Raw genomic sequence first — 20,588 nt, 5'->3', positions numbered from 1 at the left:
AGCATGACCCTCCAGCAGCACAATCTGGTTGTCCGCTATAAGAAGGGAAGGTTGAACGCGAACGCCGATGCTCTAAGTCGTGCATTCGAGGCCTCGCTTCTTTCAGTGACCTCCTCGTTACTTACCTTCTCTCGCTTTGCAGCAAACTATCATGTTCGAAGGAAGAAAGGGGCAAAAATGAATGACCTCATTTTCTTCCTCAGTAGTGTGTTTTCGGTCCAAATGATTTCAAGGGGACCAAGATGATTTTCATCATTATTCCTGATTATTAAGTGCTCCTGCTATTTTGATGTGTTGATACTTTGCAAGATGGTTGTTTGAACCTTGTGTACCAGATCGTACACATGCCTCTTGTTGCAGCGGGAATAAATGGGGACATCAATTTAGTTAGGTTAATTTGGATTATGGCTTTGTCTGGTGTTTGACGGGAGACAGAGGGCACTTGCTCGTGTTGGGTGTTGCCTTTTGCCGGTCGGTTTTGTAGTCTGCAGAACGACCAACCATGACCAGTGGCGAGAAGCAAAGGGAATCGGAACGACCTCAGCGAAGCTGGTCCAGGTGCCTTGGAGACAACGAGGAGAACAGAGCTCCGGGCCTGCGAGTGGGACCTGGTGCTCGTGAAGTTACCTGGACGTGAACTTGGAAGAGCCTGACGAAGATGCGCGCCAGGCATCCGAGCCACGTGGAAGCAGCTCGTCTTCCCGGCTCCTTATCTGATGGCGGGGGTGCTGTTATACCGGGAAACCCGCCCGGATTCCAATTCTGCAGGTCGCAAACTTTCTGCTGCGAACGTCCCTTTGACAAGCCCTGGTGCTGCGCCGCAAGGCAACGCGTCCTAACGCTCCCTTGACAAGCCACGATGCTGCGCCGTAAGTCAGCGGTGTCTAAGGAGAAGCATCGGCGAGCAACGTGCTTGGACACGTCGCTGGGTGCCAGACTACGAGGCGCCGGTTTCCCTTTCCCCATGGTGTCACCGCGCGCGGCAAAATTTGAAGCGGGTGGCCGGCGCGGTCGCTGGTTGGTCCTTTCGGGCTGCCGTCGAGTGCTGCCTTTGGATTGGCCAGTTCTGAGGGGCCACCGTTCCTGAGGCTATATAAGCGCCACCGCTGCCGCTTGGATAGCAGCTACAACTACGAGAGTAACCGAGTGACCGACCCACCGTGAGTCGAGTGCTGCTCACGAGTGGAGTCGGGCGGTGTGACGTGCTGGTGTCTCGCTGATCGTCGCTTTGCGAGAACAGTCGCGTTGTATAGCTCTCGGCCCCCGTGCCGATGTTGAACTATATTATGTCCTGTACATAGTGTATAAAGCGTTTTCTTAGTCTCACCGACGCCTGACTCGGAGTCTTCGCTACCGCTAAGAGAGCTGGCAACGCTCAGTCACGAAACGGGTGGCGAGCGCAACGGGACCACCTCTATGGCATAACATTGGTGGCAGCGGTGGGATGCTCATTGGCACAACAGGGTCCATGGTAAAACCTCCATCGGCCATTATCACATCACCTCGAACAAGGTACTCATGAACACCGCACTCTTTAACAATGTTCTTGTCAGAGGCACGTCCCCCAAAAGTACGGGACATAAACATTATGTACCCACAAGGGGCGACAACAATAAAGAATTTCAATGTGTTGTGCCCTTTGTAGGAACTGTATGTTTGAGCTTTGCTCGTTTTTTTGGCCTTTCGCATAGCAACCTCCATGCAGTCAAAAATGCAACGATTGTTTTCATAGGCATTTTCTATGAATGAATATGGCATGCTGCTTTCAATTCTAGCTTTCGGCAGCCAAATAACACAATATTTCATAATTCCTTTCAGGCATTCTAGAGGACTATTACAGATTTTGCAGACAGAGGAAACAGATAGTCTAAACCTGAAGGAAAGGTTGTGGGGATCCACGTTGCCCCTCGCCCGCCGGATGCAAGCTTCTCTCTCTCGTGGCCTACCGCGGCTCTTCCTCTGGCGGCCCCCGACATGGCCCCCGACTAGGCGCAGCGGTGGAGGGAACGGAGGGGAGGCGCCCGCGACTACGCGTCGTCACGTGGGCAGCCCTCCTTACCCACCCCTCTCGGTTTCGGCGGCCGCGCGGGCCGCGCGCACGGGACAGTCTGATGGGGAGTTGACAGCGAGCCCTGAGAGAGAGCGGACGCGGCAGCAGCGGCGGCCCAGGTGACCTGAACTCCTCTGTGCCTGTCTCCTGTGCCTGTGTCCTGTGCCTGTTGCCTGCCGCTGCTGCCTGCGCGCGACCGAGGAAAGACATTGGGAGATCCCAATTAAAGGTTCTGCCTGCGGGCTTATTCCTCGGAGGTGTGTTCTTCGCGGCCACAGGTGTGGTCGAGCTAGCGGAGTGGCGTTGGCCTTGAGTTCAGGGTCCGAACCGTGCCAGTAACCCCACATTTTGGCGCACCAACGTGGGGCCCCTCTGGAGCTCCAGGTGGGGTGCTAGCTCACGAAGAACAGCATGGCCAGCCCGCGCTACGGGCTGCCGGACCTAATGATGTTGGCTGATGTATGCGGCGAAGCACGGGAGATCTCGAGCATCGTTTCCGTGGCCACATCTAAACCGACCGCGGATGCGGTAGCGCAAGGTCCGTCGGGCGCTATGCATGAAGCCGCAGGCGCGGCTGGCGTCCGAAATATTGCGCCAGGAGTTCCTGGTGAATACTCCGAGCTGGAGCAGCCAGATGGCTGTGGCTACAGGAGTTCCGTTCTGCTGAACGTGTCCCCAGGCGCTCCCGCAGATGCGGGTCGCGCAACTGGTTACGCGCCGGCAGATCCCGGCCAGCAAGGAAAGCCAATGTCAGGTGTCAGTGGCTTCCAAACGCTCCGCTACGTCTCAGGCGCGTCCGCAGATGCGGTTCGCAAACCGAGTTTCCACCCAGGAGATCCTGGACTGCTCGTAGAGCCATTGCCAGTTGGCGGCGGCTACTCGCTCCTTTCAACTCCTGCGCACGCATTCAGACCAGGTGGTCTAACTGCGTCAACGCCCGCAGATGGGGGCCGCGCTCCCCGCCAGATGACAGAGGGTGACGCAGCGCAACTTGGTCCGGGAGGTCCCGAGCACCACTACAAGCCACCGCCAGTTGGCGAAGGCAACCCTTTTCCCGCCTCGGAGAAAAGCTGGCCAGTTGGCCCCGCTCTAACTACGCCCGCAAATGTGGGACGCGCACCCAGCCAGGTGGCTGAAGAGCGCGCAGTGTGTCCGGCGGAAGGAGAGAACATCGCAAACGTCCTCGCAAACGCTTTGCAGCAGATGTTGCAATTAGCGCGCTCTTGCCCGGCTCTCGGATCGGAGTGCCGATACCGAACTATAGTGGCTACAGCGACAAGCAAAGTGCGAATGACTTTCTGCTGGCCCTGCGCCGGTACGAGCTAGCGAGTGACCTGAGCGAGAGCGAGATTCTGAGACGAGTTCTCCCCGTCGCACTCGTTGATCAAGCCGCCCGGTGGTACCAGTTGGTTGGCCACACAGCAGGCAACATGGCTGATTTTCGACGCTTGTTCAGGGAGGAGTTCCTTCCATACGATTACAAGCTGCGTATGCGACGAGAGCTTGAACTGCGGACACAGGCCCCGGATGAATCGCTTGTCGAGTTCGTACGAGCGATGCAAGAGCTGTATGAATATGCAGACCCAGGAGCTCCGAGTTCGGAGCGAGTGGAACGTGTCATCCGGCAGAGCCATCCGACGTTTTCCCTCTACTTGAGGGGCTGCAGATGCAGCGATTTGAACGAGCTTGCCGTTGAAGCGCGCCGAGTCCAGGCTCAAATTTCAGCGGCCCGTAAATACCGGCCCCCACCGCCGGCTGAGGAGTGCCTCGAGCCAAGGTGTGCCTGGAGCGGCGTTGCAGCGATAAGGGGTGAGATCACTCCCATGGCAGGTGCGTTCACGAACGAGCGGATGCCGTTCGCAATATCGGATCGTGCTCTGGATCCTTACAGGTACGGGCTGCGGAGTGCTGATACACAACCCCCGGAGATCTGCGGGGTACCGCGACAAAAGCCCACACCTGCTCAGAAAGCACCCACGGAGATCCGTGTACGGCTGGATGGCCGAGGTGCCACTGAGACCCCCCGAGCGTCGCAGCGAGAAGCATGGAGATCTGTGCGCTGCTTTAATTGTGGCCAGAGTGGTCACATAGCCAGAAACTGCCCCTCGAGATCGGGAAACGAGGCAGGCCGCCGGTAGCAGCACCGGCGGAGGCTACCAACGCTCGGGAGCCCATCCCCGTCACGTCCGCGTTCAAATTTGGAGAACCAACTAACACGCCTGCGCCTTTCATGGACCTCGCAGTTGGGGGGAGAACCTTTAAGGCGTTGCTGGACACGGGGGCAAGCATCTCGCTAATAGGAGACGAGGTCGTTTCCCAGCTCCGGCGGAGATCCGTTCGGTTGCGACAGCGAAGGACGCCACTCCAGCTAGCTAGTGGAGAAGTGAGGTCCTGCGGTGACGTTCGCCTCGCAGTGCGCTGGGATCAGCGTGTGCGAAGAATGCGTTTCGTTCACCTGCCTGGTCTCACAGTGCCAGTTATTCTAGGCCGAGAGTTCTTGGCAAAAACTGGACTGGTTGTAGACATCGCCCGTGGCGGATATCGGGAGAGCCCGTGCGCCCCACTTAGGCCCTTTGTCGACCCGCCGACTGCAACGAGATCGTTGTCAGAACGCACGGCCGACACGCCCGCGGAGGAGCGAAATACCTCCCACGAGCAAAGCCCGCACCGCCAAATGCCGGGATCGGCAGCAGCGGCCCGCTTCAATGCGCCCTCTCCGAGGTCGGAGAAGGGAAAGCAGGCTGTACCGACAGATGTCGGCGAGCTAAGAGACAGCGGGTTTCCCCGCCCAATGCCGAGATCGGCAGCGGCGGCCTGTCAGCACGGTTTTCCTCCGAGATCGGGGGTGAAAATGCACAACTTACTGGCAGATGCCGGTGCGCTGACACAGCTCGAACGTGACCGCCTCTTGTCGTTGTTGGATGACTTTGACGAGATATTCACGGACCAGCCGGGATGCACTAGTTTGGTGCAGCACCGCATAGATACGAGTGACGCGCTGCCCTGGAAATGTAACCCAAAGCCCGTCAGTGCTGCCAGACGGCAAGCTATCGACGAGGCGCTCCAGGAGTTGCTCGATTCTGGTCTCATATGCCGCTCTTCCAGTCCCTGGGGGTTCCCAGTGGTTCTTGTGCCGAAGAAAGATCGCACGTGGCGCTTGTGCGTTGACTATCGGCGGCTGAATGCGGTCACAAAGAAAGATGCGTACCCCTTCCCGAGAATAGACGAGATCGTCTCAAATCTCGGTGGCGCTAAGTTCTTCTCGATTCTTGACGCAAGCAAGGGGTACCTGCAGGTCGAAATGCGACCGGGCGATGAGTGCAAAACGGCCTTCACGTGTCACAGAGGTCTGTTCCACTTCACGAGAATGCCTTTCGGTTTGTCCGGAGCTCCGAGCACATTCCAAAGGCTGATGGACCGTGTACTCGGAGACGCGAGATGGCATCACGCTCTCGCATACCTGGACGATGTCATCGTCTACTCTCAAACTTTCGAGGAGCACCTCGATCACCTGAGAGATGTCCTGGGAAATCTCAGGGCGGCTGGCATCACGCTCAATCCCGCAAAGGTGCAAATCTGCCAGGCTCAGGTGAGCTTGCTTGGATATCGAGTAAAACGGGGACAGGTGTCTCCTGATCCAGAGAGGCTTCGGGGGATCCTGGAGTTTCCTGCGCCTAAAGATGTGAGCGGTGTTCGCCGTTATCTTGGCATGGTGGGATACTATCGCCATTTCATTCCTAACTGTGTGCGACTGCAAGCGCCCTTGGCAAGATTGCTAAGAAAGTCTTCTCCGTGGATATGGGGAGACGAGCAGGAAAAGAGCTTTCATCAGCTCTCGCACGCTATCGCTGAGACGGCGGCTTTGAAGCTGCCCGACCTGAACCGCCCATTTGTTATCCAGACAGATGCCTGTGATATCGGGGTGGGAGCAGAACTCCTTCAGATGGAGGGGCATGAACTCCTACCTGTGGCATTTGCGAGCCGCGCCCTGACGCCGGCAGAACGCAATTACTCAGCGACAGAAAAGGAATGCCTGGCCATCATCTACGCACTTCGAAGGTTCGAGATGTACGTAGAGGGAACAAAGTTCACGGTCGAGACCGACCATATGGCCTTAACCTGGCTGAAACGCCTGCGTGAGCCCAGCGGGAGGCTTGCGCGATGGGCCCTGACACTGCAACGCTTCGAGTTCGAAGTGCGTTACCGCAAAGGCACTGCAAATGTAGTCGCCGATGCGCTGTCACGGGCGCCGGTCACTGACACCCAACCGGCCGGCCAGGACGAGGAGGAGGCAGAGTGGCAACTGTCTCCCCCTCTGCGGAAGGAGCTCGTTGCGGGGAGTGCCCCGTTTTCGAAGCCCCGAGAGCACGTGCACCTCGTTGGAGCGGGGATCCCTCTCGAGGTTGCGTTCAGCAGAGAAGAGCTTGTCAAGGCTCAGCAGGAAGACTCATTCTGTCAGGAGGTGATCAATAGTCTTAGTGAAGAGACAGACACTCCGACAAGTCAGGCCAAATTGCGCTGTGAAGCCACTGGTAGTGTGGTTGGCGCTAACTCTAGTGTCGCTGGTATTGCGGCGAGTGAGTTGGAGAACTTCCTGCTGGACCGTGATGGAGTTTTGCTAAAATACGTGCCAGGAAAAGAGGCCTCGGATGAGAGTTTCAAAGCCGTTATTCCGCGCAAACTGCGGCGCGCCGCTATGCGGCACTATCACGACGCAGACGGTCACGGGAGCGCTCCAAAGACATGGCAGAAGCTTTGTCGGTTTGCTACCTGGCCGGGAATGAAGGCTGACGTATGTAGATATGTACGAACATGCCATGTCTGCCAAGAGAGAAAGCCTAGAGGTGGAAAGCCACCTGGCTTGCTCCAACCCAACCTAAGCACCAAGCCCTGGGAGATCCTGGCGTGCGATTTGATGGGGCCGCTGCCGCGCAGCAAACGAGGGTACAAATACGTGCTGGTAGTCACCTGTCACTTCAGTGGGATCGCTGAATTTTACCCGCTGCGAAAAGCGACTGCCCGGGAGATCCTGGCAAAGCTGTGTGAAGTGTTTTGGCGCTACGGCTTCCCAAAGCGGCTGATCACTGACAATGCCACGTATTTCACATCGAAAGTTTTCCGTGATACGTGTGCAGCAATGGGTGTCCGGCAGCAGAAAACCACGTGCTACCATCCCCAGTCCAATGTGAGCGAGCGCCGAAATCGAGATATCAAGCCGCTCCTGGGCGCTGTTAGAAGTGGCCACAACCCCACCGCTGGAACCAGTGTTAAAGATGGGGCTTCTATCCCACCGCTGGAACCAGTGTTGGAGACGGAGGGGTCCTGGAGATGACTAACTCGTTTAGCCCCGCAGGTCCCGGCTCCGAATGACGATGTCGGACTGCGTTAGCGAGGAAACTGTACAAAAGGGTTTATTCTATATATTTACAGATGAGAATCGAATCGAATGCAATGCTCCGATCACACAACAACATCCCGTTAAATACGGTTCGCGTTCCCCAGATCCCTGGCTGGGGAACTTAGTTCGAATAACGTTGTCCAATCGGATGGGCCATTGATGACGCTGGCGGTACCACCCACGGCACGGGGCGGTGCTGAAGCTCTCTCGCTCTCTCACAGCTCGGGGGATGAGAAGGGGAAGACAGTCATCAAACACAGATGCGTCACCTTGACCACTGCCGCAAGTTTTCTGTGCGTTGCCTCCGTGGGAAAGGAGAATCCCGCAGTCTCCCCGCAGGTGGTTGAACCTTCTCGAACTCCCCCGCCGGATGGCCGAAGCACGAGACCCCTTCGACACAGCGTCTTTCAATTAGCAGCCTCGCTCAGCGTGACCTTGCGTAGCATCATCCCGTCCGGTGACCCGAAGGCCGACTCGGCCAACGTATACCGCTGCTTCCGCCGTGCTTCTTGTGCATCTCTGCTTCCAGCGTTGCTGCTGCTGTCACAAGTTCTCGCCGCATCTCTGCCTAACGACGACACTCGTCTGACAGTAATTTCTCCCAGGCCCGTGGGAGACAGCGTCCTTCGATCGGTTCGGAGGTTCGGTGATTTGGAGAGCAACAACCCCCGTCCGTCGTCGTCTATGCTTCTGCCGCCGGCGCCAGGCCTCGTTGTCCACTCTTAACAGCTCGTCCGCGGCCCGAAAAATCTCGAATGGCCAGCGTTCACGACCGCTGGGCAGGAAGAGATGAGGCCGAAGTCGGGTGGAAGGCTGGTTTCCAGAAATGGCATCCAAGCACGAACATTCAACAAAGAATGGCATCAGGGGACTGTTCCACGAGACAGGGCACTGACCCACAAGCAAGCGCTCGGAATTTGACAAAGACCCACCAGGCTTCCCACAATGACAACAAATGTTTACTAAAACATGATTGGATTTTGGCGTAATTTTGGTGCCGAGAAAGCGCAAAATATCCCCTTTGAAATCGCCAAAGACGGACTGCTTGGACCAAGGTTAAAATCAAAACCCACACACAGTAGGTGGTCCTCCTGTCTACAACAATCGGCTGAATCCATCAGCATTTCCGTGCGGTTTTCCGTTCCTGAAACGCATCGAGAAATTCTGTTTTTAGAGAGCAGCACTCCGTCTAAGCAAGCGACCATTTTTGGGAGGACGAAACTGTCCTAATCATGTTTGAGACGATGGTCAGTCTCAAATATGAACTTTGCGCCGTTCAAGTAGCTCTGGTAACCCGACAACATCTGTGCCGCCTAAACCAAACGCGCGCTCTTTGTCTGAAGCGCTGAACGCTTCTTCTCTAGAGGTCAGCCTGCGGCTGACGTACAGAACATGGTGCTCTTCGTGGTCGTCGCCAACGTGACTTAAAATAGCACCTAGTTCTCTCTCTATCACTGGCGTCACACTGGACTTAAACTCTTTACCATAGGCAGCGGTCCGAAGCAAAGTTCGGGACACGCGCGCATCCTTTCGGCTCCTTCAAGAGTTTTCTGTTAGGTCATCTCAGTGTACGTCAGTGAGGCTCCCTTTCGTAAGGTGTCAGTTAATCAAGGGATCCACGCTCCGTCTACGCGACGTTAAGCGTAGTTCTACTCGAGCTGCACTCCTGTGAGTGCCCTTATCCCTTGGTAGCATGGGAAATCGACACCTGTGATTTCTAACTCAGTGACACCATAGCCTTTCTAACTCAGTGACGCCATAGCCCTTGTCTAAGGTAAGGAAAAAAAAACAGTAACCTCCGATCAACTCGTTTTAACTCAAAAGTAGCCTTTCCCTGCCTGATTTCATAAACACACACAAAAAAAAAGAGGAATAAAAAAAACAGCTACTTCAAATCGCCACGCGGGAGGGAAAGCTGACTCCCCGCCGCCGAGTCGAAAGGATTAGTCTTTCAGACGCGCCCGCCGGGGTCGCGCTTTGACTGATTGTACTGCGGTCAACTCGTGACAAAAGAGTGCAGAAAAAAACGATCCCCGACTCTCACTGTCGTTTCCGCGCCCCCTCGAGGCTCTCCGAAAACCTTGGTCGTGCCCACAATGTCGATAACCGACTCTGGCTCTGGACGAGGAGCAGTGACCAGCGCGAGAAGGTACCTCTTTCTCTCGCCCCAAGCAGGAAGCTCGGCTACCCATTCGCCATGCGCGCTTCCTAGAATGCGGTGCCAAATGTGAAGGACGATTCCTTTTCAAGTGCGCCCGCCGAACACGCCTGCATGTGTCGTCTCGGTTGTGCGACGCCTGCGTTCGCATGTGCTGAGTACCGCGCAACCGTGCGCTTTCTGATCTCTTGGGCCGCTTTGCTTTTTTTCTAACTGGCTTTTTGTCCCGTCTAGGCTTTCTTACAGGCCGATGCCCCTTGAAGCACTTCGCGCCTGTTCTGGTCGGAAAACGCACACTTCCTTTTCCGTTGCTGCAGTCAACCCTCGAACGAGCTGCACATGTCGCCAGATCATTAACTGCAGTTGCAAGTCTATGAGGCGCAACGCGGGAAGGCTTCGCCTTTCCTTCCAACGCATTTCTTTCTTTCGCACCTGTGCGCGCAACCGAATTTAGGGCTTTGAATTTGATTCGTTTTCTCTTGGTTCTTGCCCTTTTTCTTTTTCTGCGCCTAGACTGTACCGCGTGCGTCTCCTGATCATAACTAGCTATATCTAGTTTTTCCGTCGCTCTTTGGAAATTTTCCTCAGATTCCAAACTGGCCTCTGTGCCTTCGCAGCAGAGTGCCAGCTCCACGCAGCTGACAGACGGACATGAAACCGCCCCTGAGATCCCTAGCTCATTCCCTCGGGAGTTGTCCTCTCCAGCTTGCCTGTCGCTCTGCGCGCCATTCTCTGCATTGGAGTGCTCAGCTACAACTGAGCCCGCCTGGCTGTCGCTCTGCGCGCCATTGTCTACATTGCAGTGCTCAGCTACAACTGAGCCCGCCTGGCTGTCGCTCTGCGCGCCATTCTCTCTACTGCAGTGCTCAGCTACAACTGAGCCCGCCTGGCTGTCGCTCTGCGCGCCATTCTCTGCACTGCAGTGCTCAGCTACAACTGAGCCCGCCTGGCTCTTATGACTATCCTTTTCCTCGGCAGCCTCGCACTCTTCTTGTGCCAGTATTACCAAGGTAGCCTCTCCGGAGCCTTTGTCACTGAAGCCACTGTGACATCCCAACTCGCTCTTACCGCGGTTGTTACTCTCAAAAGGGGTTTCCGCTGTTTCAACTTCGAAACCTTTCTCGCTAGGAAGATCTCCCTTTTCGCGGTTCTGCCGGTTTGACGCCTCTATCGATTCTGCTGAAAGGGTCGCGCTCGTAACTGTCCCGACAAAGCTGTCCATTGCCACTCCTTCCTCACTTGGAGGAGAATCCTCGCACTCGTGTCGTTGAGACGCTATCTCGGAATGCTCTCTCTTAGCATTACGTCCAACTACACTGGACACGGTCTCGGATTCTGCGGCTTTCCTTGGACTACCGTACCGGTTGCACACGTTCTCTGCCACTTCCCTCGTGGTGTCGCGATTTACCAACTCGGCTACGGTCACAGACTTTGCGGGTCTTGCCTGCGGACCTATTTCATAAGCATCGCTTGCTCTTTCAGGAGTTCCGGCTCTCACAATACCGCCTTTTCTTCGCAGTTTGTTTTCAAGCTGTATACGCTTTAGATCCCTTTCGTCCTTTTCAGCTTCCCATTTTTTTCTTTCTTTCTCTTTTTCCCACTCCCGATCAGCTTCCTCTTTACGCGCTTTTTCCTCTGTGCGCGCTTTTTCCTCCTGTTCGGCTTTCTCTTTAGCCTCCTGGTCGGGTTTTACTTTGCGGGCATTTCCCCCTTGTACCAAATTCCACGTATCTACCAGCAACTGATCGTTATGCTTGACTTGTTTAAGAATGAATTCGCCCAATTCAATTTTGGTTAGTTTGCTAGGCACTTCAAAAGACAGTTCCTCGCATATCAACAGCAAGTCCGACTTGTACAACCTCATTAGGTCCATGACAACGCTTTCTCCGCTTTGGCTCTGCTAACACAACAATGCCTTGAGAATAACCCCTCTCAAACGACAAAGCCCTGATTCCCAGTCAAGATTATTCTCTGAATCTTAAAGCCTGGCGAATCCCATAGCAAAAGCCAAAACGCTCACCCGTGGAGAAAGTACGATGTCGCACGGTCCATCCCAGCTGCTGCCAACCAGTGTTAGAAGTGGCCACAACCCCACCGCTGGAACCAGTGTTAAAGATGGGGCTTCTATCCCACCGCTGGAACCAGTGTTGGAGATGGGGCTTCTATCCCACCGCTGGAACCAGTGTTGGAGACGGAGGGGTCCTGGAGATGACTAACTCGTTTAGCCCCGCAGGTCCCGGCTCCGAATGACGATGTCGGACTGCGTTAGCGAGGAAACTGTACAAAAGGGTTTATTCTACATATTTACAGATGAGAATCGAATCGAATGCAATGCTCCGATCACACAACAACATCCCGTTAAATACGGTTCGCGTTCCCCAGATCCCTGACTGGGGAACTTAGTTCGAATAACGTTGTCCAATCGGATGGGCCATTGATGACGCTGGCGGTACTACCCACGGCACGGGGCGGTGCTGAAGCTCTCTCGCTCTCTCACAGCTCGGGGGATGAGAAGGGGAAGACAGTCATCAAACACAGATGCGTCACCTTGACCACTGCCGCAAGTTTTCTGTGCGTTGCCTCCGTGGGAAAGGAGAATCCCGCAGTCTCCCCGCAGGAGGTTGAACCTTCTCGAACTCCCCCGCCGGATGGCCGAAGCACGAGACCCCTTCGACACAGCGTCTTTCAATTAGCAGCCTCGCTCAGCGTGACCTTGCGTAGCATCATCCCGTCCGGTGACCCGAAGGCCGACTCGGCCAACGTATACCGCTGCTTCCGCCGTGCTTCTTGTGCATCTCTGCTTCCAGCGTTGCTGCTGCTGTCACAAGTTCTCGCCGCATCTCTGCCTAACGACGACACTCGTCTGACAGTAATTTCTCCCAGGCCCGTGGGAGACAGCGTCCTTCGATCGGTTCGGAGGTTCGGTGATTTGGAGAGCAACAACCCCCGTCCGTCGTCGTCTATGCTTCTGCCGCCGGCGCCAGGCCTCGTTGTCCACTCTTAACAGCGCATATGCGAGATCGCACAATGATTGGGACGAGCACTTGGACGCCATCTCCTTCGCTCTGCGCACGAGCACAAATCGCTCGACCGGCTTCACGCCGGCTTTTCTCATGTTTGGCAGACAGCTGAACACGCCTATGGACACAATTCTCATGGAAGGGTCGGAGAGTGTCCGCGAAGTCACGGCAGATGTTGAAGACTACGCAAGGCGATTGCGCGAGCGTTTGGCAAATGCCATTAAGAAGGCGAACCGCAGCCGCGCGAAGGCCAGGGCAAGTCAAAAGGCCACTTATGATCGCGCACAGAGAGACGTGGACTTTCAGATGGGAGACCTCGTTCTCAAGCGCAATCACGCGCTCAGCGATGCAACCGCAGGTTTCGCGGCCAGTCTAGCGCCCAAATGGGTGGGACCCTTCCTGATCGCTGAGAAGCTTTCGCGGCTCAACTACCGGCTGAAAGACCCGAGGTCGGGCCGATTCAGCGGACCCATTCACGTGGGAGAGCTGAAACAGTACTTCCAGAGGGAGGTTGCAGTGGAAGCAGAAACGCCACCCGCGCAGGATTGTGCAGAGGCGAGCGAAGCCCAGAGAGATCTCTACAGGCATCGCTATAATACCCGAAGCCAGCGAGCTCGCTGGGGCAACGGGAGAATGCCGAAAGCGTGAGATCACGCACACGGCGGCGTCGGTTGCCAAAACAGCTCGAGATCGAGCAAACGGCGAAGGAACGCCAGACGCGCGAGATCGCGCACGGTGGACCTCATGCAAGGAGATCCTTGCCCCCGACGTCACAATATCCGAACTGGGCGAGATCGCCGAATGTGACCCATGCCGAACACGGCAAAGCCTGGTGCGAGAGGTCTCGTGCCCACCCTGCCTGTGTGGATACACAAGCCGGTGTAGTTCCTGTGCCCGGAACACTGCAAAACGCCCGCTCGGAGGAGCTGAGCCCCCTCCGGCTGCCCTGATTTACGGCCCTGGCTTCAGCGACGGCACGGAGAGTGGCGCGCGGCCGGGGTCGAGCCGCCGAACTTCGCCCCCACACCATCGCACGGGGCCTCGGCGGCGGTTCCGGAACAGCGCGGGGCGAGCTGACGATGGGCGGCCTGAATGCGGAGCAGGCCGGCTTTCGCGGGCGCCATCCTGGTCCGGCCCGCGCCCCAGGCGCAGAGCTACCATCCCGGGGCCCAGTCTCCGGAAAGGCGGCATGGACCTGCTGATCCGCCGAGTTCGCTTCAGCGGGTGGAGGTCACTATTGAGAGAGGGAGGGTGTGGGGATCCACGTTGCCCGTCGCCCGCCGGATGCACCCTTCTCTCTCTCGTGGCCTACCGCGGCTCTTCCTCTGGCGGCCCCCGACATGGCCCCCGACTAGGCGCAGCGGTGGAGGGAACGGAGGGGAGGCGCCCGCGACTACGCGTCGTCACGTGGGCAGCCCTCCTTACCCACCCCTCTCGGTTTCGGCGGCCGCGCGGGCCGCGCGCACGGGACAGTCTGATGGAGAGTTGACAGCGAGCCTTGAGAGAGAGCGGACGCGACCCCAGCGGCGGCCCAGGTGACTTGAACTGCTCTGTGCCTGTCTCCTGTGCCTGTGTCCTGTGCCTGTTGCCGGCCGCTGCTGCCTGCGTGCGACCGAGGAAAGACATTGGGAGATCCCAATTAAAGGCTTTGCCTGCGGGCTTATTCCTCGGAGGTGTGTTCTTCGCGGCCACAGGTGTGGTCGAGCTAGCGGAGTGGCGTTGGCCCTGAGTTCAGGGTCCGAACCGTGCCAGTAACCCCAACAAGGTATCTGTGCAGCAGGCCAAGCCTAAGGCGCATAAGTGTCAAAAGAGGCTGATCCTCCAATGCTAGCCGTGACTGGGGCATGGGAAGTTTTTCCAGACATGTCAATAACGTCCTGAAGACATGGTTAGACAACCCAGTGTAAAAAGCTATGTTTGACAAGTCATCTGTGATGCCATCAGCACTTGCTGCCGTAAGGCGCAGGTGTCGTCTGCCAGAGAAGGGTCTTCCCACTGCACACTGTGGACTCGTGTGTAGACGTGGAAATGGAAATATTTAGACACACTGTATTAGTAAGCCATACCTCTCGAAAGCGAAATACAGAGTGGTCACTTAGTTTTGAGGTCATGCAAGGAAAACTCGCATTTAGTGTACAGTAAATGCTTAAATAAAAAATAATTACAATTTCTGTCTGTGTTCCTCTGCTGCTTGTGTTTTTTGTAGCTGCAGAACTGAGCGCCTGTAAAACATGCTGTATTTCAAAAATGCGACTCTGTTCTGCACCGTTTCACATGTAAGAAGAAAAAAAACGGTGAAACCTACTGACATGGTGACTGTGACCTTCCAGTGTCTGGGTCGGGCAAGCTGCAGGCATGCATCCTTCGAAGCACATGCAGTGATGACTGAAAAAAATTGGAAGTTTTCCTACTACAAGCCTAAAATAGAAGGAGTACAAGCTTACATTGCTATCTGGTGCCTCTCCTTTCTGTCTTGTAGAAAGAGCCATCTGTTTATCTGCATATTGCTCACACAAGTGCATGGCCGGAGTAAATAAACTGTAAAACTGATTCATTGCGCATGCAGAGTGTACCGAAGTTTAGCAGCTTACAGCTTTAGGGTCCGATATCAGGACGACAGGCATGCTGGGACTTCCAACATCTGTTTCCTGCAAAGGAAATTTAAACAGCACCTGTGTCACAGCATGGCACAACAATAGTTAGAACACTGTAAAAAGTAAGTAAGAAACTCTATTTGCAGGAATCAATACAGATAATCCCTACGGGTGGCCTACGGTTAAAGGTTGGGAAGGCTGCCGAGGCCTTAGCTCCCACATACATTTGCAGCAGCAGAATCACATTTTCTTTAGTTCCAACACTTACGTGGTTACAAAGGTTATGAAAATGAGTAAAATAGATGACAGCAATGACTTAATGAGGCCTATGCAATCAGTGATAGGTGTAAAAGTATTCTTTCATAAATTTGTAGCACAGGAAAACAATGCTTGCACTGCAGGAAGCACAAAGAAAAACCACACTACTACTGCTTTTAATTCATCTGCTTTGCTAGAGGCTATTACTGACCAATATTGCTCTTGAATATAAAGATACCTCTGATTCAGCTAGCAGTCCAAAGGAATTTCATGTGTTGTAGCTGCTTATGTAAAATAACTTTGTTTCGTTTAAATGTCTCATAGTATGTGTGTTAGCATTACTTAATGTTGCTTCTAATATAGACTGCTAAGTAATATTGTCTCAAGCAATGCTTTTTATTTGAGCCTGTGAGGAGCAATTGGCCCAAATAAATATTGTCCTTCAATCACCACAAGCAAAAATACAACTCTGAGATAGCAAAAACCTAGGAATGGCACTGCCATGTAGAGGACAATGTGGACGGTCTTGAAAGGTGTAACCGACAGCCCATTATTGTGCTAAGCACTGTAGATGCCATTCTGCAAGTACGTCACGCCATGATATAAGTGACTTCATTCACCTGATCTACTAGAGCGCAGTTTAAATCTTCACTAGTAGCAGGTACGACGTCTTGTACTGCACTAGGTGCCGAAGTATCAGGGCTGGTCTCCGTGTCTGGCTCTACAACCTAGATAAATGCAACAGAACAGTGTGATAGAGCAAGTTTTTCTTCTCTAGTTACCCCCTAAAGTTGTTTGCACAATGCACTCAATTTTTTATGGACGTTATGTGTGTACATTGCTCAAGTTGCGCATGCATTAGGAACAAAGCAACTTATTGCATCCATTTAGCACTCAAATAATGGAGGGGTTCCACCGCACGTATCCCACTGTTAAGAGAATTAAATAATAATTTGAGAACATGCAAGAGTGAACCATGAAACGCTGCGGTATCCACAGGTAGAAATGCCTCTTCTAATACCTAGTTAGTCAGCACCTTGCATACGTTAAGCTAATGATTATTATCATGGAACATTACAATCATGCACTCCAGAGAATGTTTCTCGAGAATGGGTGATTAGGTACAATGATATTTTGTCATGACTCATAAAAAAAGCAGAATGTACGCAGGTCGAAATTCACGTTATTACATTAGAGTTGAAACTTATTTGATGCATAGGTAATAAGCAATAATCGCCTGTTCTGTATGATGAACTCAAGCAAGAGATAAGATCTGTTACATAAATCATATCCAGTTGGGCTGACACTTGATTAAAGTTATGAAATTTCACCTTTGCAAAGCTAGCAGACAAAGCCTCAAAAAAGATTAAAGAAAACCATTGCGACAAGGTTTGGAGAAAATCTATTTTAACAGTTGTGACAAAGCCTGCATCAACTATGGCACTGACGCTAATATTTTCATAGCAGCTGAGCATAGTTCATGCAGCATTTTAAACGTTGCACAAACATGGAACTCTAGGATCTCAGCAATGTTTTTAAAATGTACAAGCGACCATATAAGACAGTGATCTTGAGTCTTTTGGCTTTGTGAAATAGAGTGGCACGATTTTATTGCGATTGAAAAATCACAGTATTTTTATGCAAAACTTCACAACGAATTTTTGCAATATCACACTCCGTCTGTCTGTGTGCTTGTTATGAGTGATTGATCCGGGTCGTGAACGGTGGGGTTACAGAGCGTCCAAAGCAGTCGAGGAATAAAACACTGACAGAACCGCGAACTTCCTGCTCATTTGTACTTCATTTCTTGCACCCTGCTTATTTTCACAGCGCTTGTGGATTGTTTACATTTCCGCATTTTCGTCCTTTTCGCGCTGAGCAATGAAAACACATAAGACGTACGACTCGCCCAGCTCTCGGCATTTTTTTTTGCATTTTCACGAACAAGATATCATAACATGCGCGAAACGAAGCTCCCCTTCCTTTTTTTCGTCGGCACGTAGTCCGTTCTTGCCATACGTGTCCTGGCGGTCTTGACCTCAGCAAAGTTGTCGCACACAATTATTCTCCAGTACAACAGTCGCCTGATTAAAAAATTCGCGTGTTTGAAGGAACCACGCTTTCACACACGGCCACATACGCGCGTAATGCTTACCTTTCGTTCGTAGCCCAGCTTAAGCATAGGCACGGAGTTCATGGTTGTCCGTTGTCCGCCAACAAAGTGTTCCGAGCAGACACGAGAGGCGGCCGATGGCACAGCATCCTTTCTGTTCAGAGCTATCCAGCCAAAGAGAAAGAGACTCTTTAATGAAATACAGAGAATTTAGCCGGCGTTTAAAAAATCGCTGGCATGCTACTCTGCGTAGGGAGGGGAATTTGGGAGATAAAGACAGAAGGAGAGCAGTGTGGAAGAGGTAAAAAAAAAAACAGGCCGTGCCCTTTCATACCGGCTGCAGCGGAGGACATCCTCTACGATAGCTGAGCATCACGGCAGAAAGGAAGCTGTTTCTTACATCCTGCGCCGAACCGCCGGCCGTTGGGTTATCTTCACCGATTCAAAAGCATCTCTGCAGATCCTGGCCAACCTGCTGAAGAAAACGAATCACCAGCCAGTTCCCTGGACATCGGGTATCTACATCATTTAGCTATTGCCGCAGGCCACTGCATAACATTTCAGTGGGTACCTGCTCACTGTGGCATTCTGGCTGACGAAAAAGCAGATGAAGCAGCCCGTAAGGGCCATCAACATCGGAGATACATTCAAACTTTTTTCATGAAATCTGATGCGTCCCCAATGGCTAAAAGATTTGTTTCCGAAGAAACGTATCGGTTTTGAAGTTTGCCGACACATCAGTACCAATTTCCTCAGTCAATCGACCGACACCTTAAGTCAAGACTCTCACCAAGAATTCCTCTCCATCTGGAAACACTTTACCACCGACTTCGTCTGAATGCTGCATATACAAACGGCTTGCAATACCGTTTTGGACAAATGAAGAGTCCGCATTGTGACAACTGTGCCTCGATAGAAACTGTGGAACATATCTTGCTTGAGTACCCTGCGTATGCTAACGAACCTGCGTACTGTGAACATTGCATTCATAGGCTCTGCCCAGTAGCCTTAACAATGGACAAAGTTTTAGGTCCCTTAGCCTGCCTTAGGCAACAGAGACTTGCAATGAACTTTCTATTAACATATTCAGACGACATTGGACATCTCGATAAGCGCTAAATTCACTTGCACGTTACCTTCATGCATTCTTCATACAGTGAACTTCGTCAGCCCATTTGTCGGACTATGCACTCAATCATTCCATAGGTTACATCAATACTCGCCGTTGCATCCTTAGTACCCATTTCATGGCTGCATTTTAGCCACCCAAAGACGTCGATCGTCTTCATCTGACGTAAAGCGATGCAGTTGGTACAAGTCGCAGCCACACTGACTCCGCGGCTGTTGATGCTGCGCACATGGCTCTGCGGCCAGCTTTTTCCGCTTGCGGCAGTTGTTGGTGCAGCCAACAACAGCGCAGTGGTATCCTGATGACCTCGGCTCACGATTCATGTTCACAGTTAGCATCAAAACACGTAAAGGCTGTTTTCTCGTGAAAAAGGCAGCAGGGCACGAACTTCACTCAACGCGTACCTCACCGCCCGCGCATACCAGGAGGAGAGGAGGAGGAGAAGCGGTGCCAAGCGCGCTGGTTCGAGGCTTTTTTTCTTCTCGCGCCGAAAACGGTCTATAGGTTTTTTAGAGCATGTGCGGCCCTTCTTGCACATGAGAAGCAGATCTAGGAACTGAAGTTCATCGTTGACTCGCACTTACGGAGTGAACTTTAGACCCATAGGGTTCTCATTGAAAACTTGAAAACACGTCAATCGCACGCATTTCGTGTGCTCCCTAGTTACGTAGACGAATACGTGGAAATATCAAAGGCCTATCATTCAACGTTTGGAGGTACGTAGACGACTATCTACTCGTCTACGTACCTCCAAACGTTGAATGCTAGGCCATTGATGTTTCCACCTATCGCCTCGTCTAGCCCAAGAAAAATGTTGCTGAGGATCGGAGCTCCATGAGAACCGATGCGCACACCCTCTTTCTGCAAGAACATTTGTGCGCGCCATTTCCCAAAGGTCGAACACAAACAGAACGAAAATGACTCTAGGAAGGCTTCTATTTAAATGCCGTTGAGACAATTCAAATCTACTGCATCCTTCTTTTGCGTGATAAAATCCTTCACGGCCGTCAAGACCCTTACATGGGGAAGGGCATAATACAATTGTCTTCAACGTCAATCCTGAATCCAAAACATGTGCGCTGATTACTATCGTTGAGGTACTAGACGACCGACTATGAGTTCGTAACTTCATACGGGTCCACTACAGTAAAGGCGTTAAGGTGGTTTTGAAGATATCCGGAAGATATCCGCCAAGTGTTGCATGGGTCACAACTTTGTGAAAATAAATGCTTCGCTTACGTGTTTTTGCTACCAAAACATCTCAAGAGTCGAGGCTTCAGCCTCCTTTGCGCTAGAAGCAAGCGACAAGAGGCTCAACTACGTTAGTACTTCAACTTCACAGTCCCGGGCTCTTTCATACTCTCTTTCATACTTTAATTTTAAAACTCTTATCAAGTGCTGCGCTTGGCTTCCCCGAGTATGAGTCCTCCAGGGGTGCTACAAAAAAGAATTCCTGATGCGACACCACAGGAATACAACCACATTGGCGCAAGTCCTTAAAGTTCCGTGACCTAAATTTACCTTAAACTAGAAAGTTTGGCTATGGCACTGGCTGCGACGTGTTAACTAGCGCGAATAAAACAGCGAATAGTGACAGTCAACGGGACACATGCTAGCATTTGTCTCGTCTGCTCCTCTGTTACAGTCCGCTCTTTCACTCACGCTAGTTAACATGTCGCAGCCAGTTACCCATAGATCTTGTCAGAGCGTTGACGCGCGAAACATAGCAATGAGGGTCTTCCCCGCTGCCACCTTCACCGGCGAAGGCAACAGAACATGCAACAGGCAACATGGGCTCTGTTGACTAGCCCATGTAAACTAGACTAGCACGTGTAAGCTATATGAAACGTGAAATCGTATGACACTGC

At 52.9% G+C, this 20,588-nt stretch overlaps 1 protein-coding gene across 1 annotated transcript; it reads right to left on the bottom strand.

Annotated features, from left to right (window-relative positions):
- Positions 1–540: 540 nt before the first annotated feature.
- On the bottom strand, positions 541–19,043 carry LOC149326816 (uncharacterized). Its single transcript, XM_089564681.1, has 7 exons — positions 18,950–19,043; positions 17,634–17,755; positions 15,218–15,274; positions 14,389–14,628; positions 12,154–12,161; positions 1,427–1,873; positions 541–595 (listed from the first exon to the last, which is right to left on the bottom strand). The coding sequence occupies exons 1-7, from the start codon at positions 19,041–19,043 to the stop codon at positions 541–543; spliced, it is 1,023 nt and encodes a 340-aa protein (XP_089420807.1).
- Positions 19,044–20,588: the final 1,545 nt, after the last annotated feature.

The sequence above is a fragment of the Amblyomma mixtum genome, chromosome 10 (assembly GCF_055824585.1).
Source record: "Amblyomma mixtum isolate Tamu chromosome 10, ASM5582458v1, whole genome shotgun sequence".
NCBI classification, from domain to species: Eukaryota; Metazoa; Arthropoda; class Arachnida; order Ixodida; family Ixodidae; genus Amblyomma; species Amblyomma mixtum.
The sequence above is the reverse complement of the archived record's forward strand: the minus strand, read 5'-3'. Positions and strand labels throughout refer to the sequence as shown.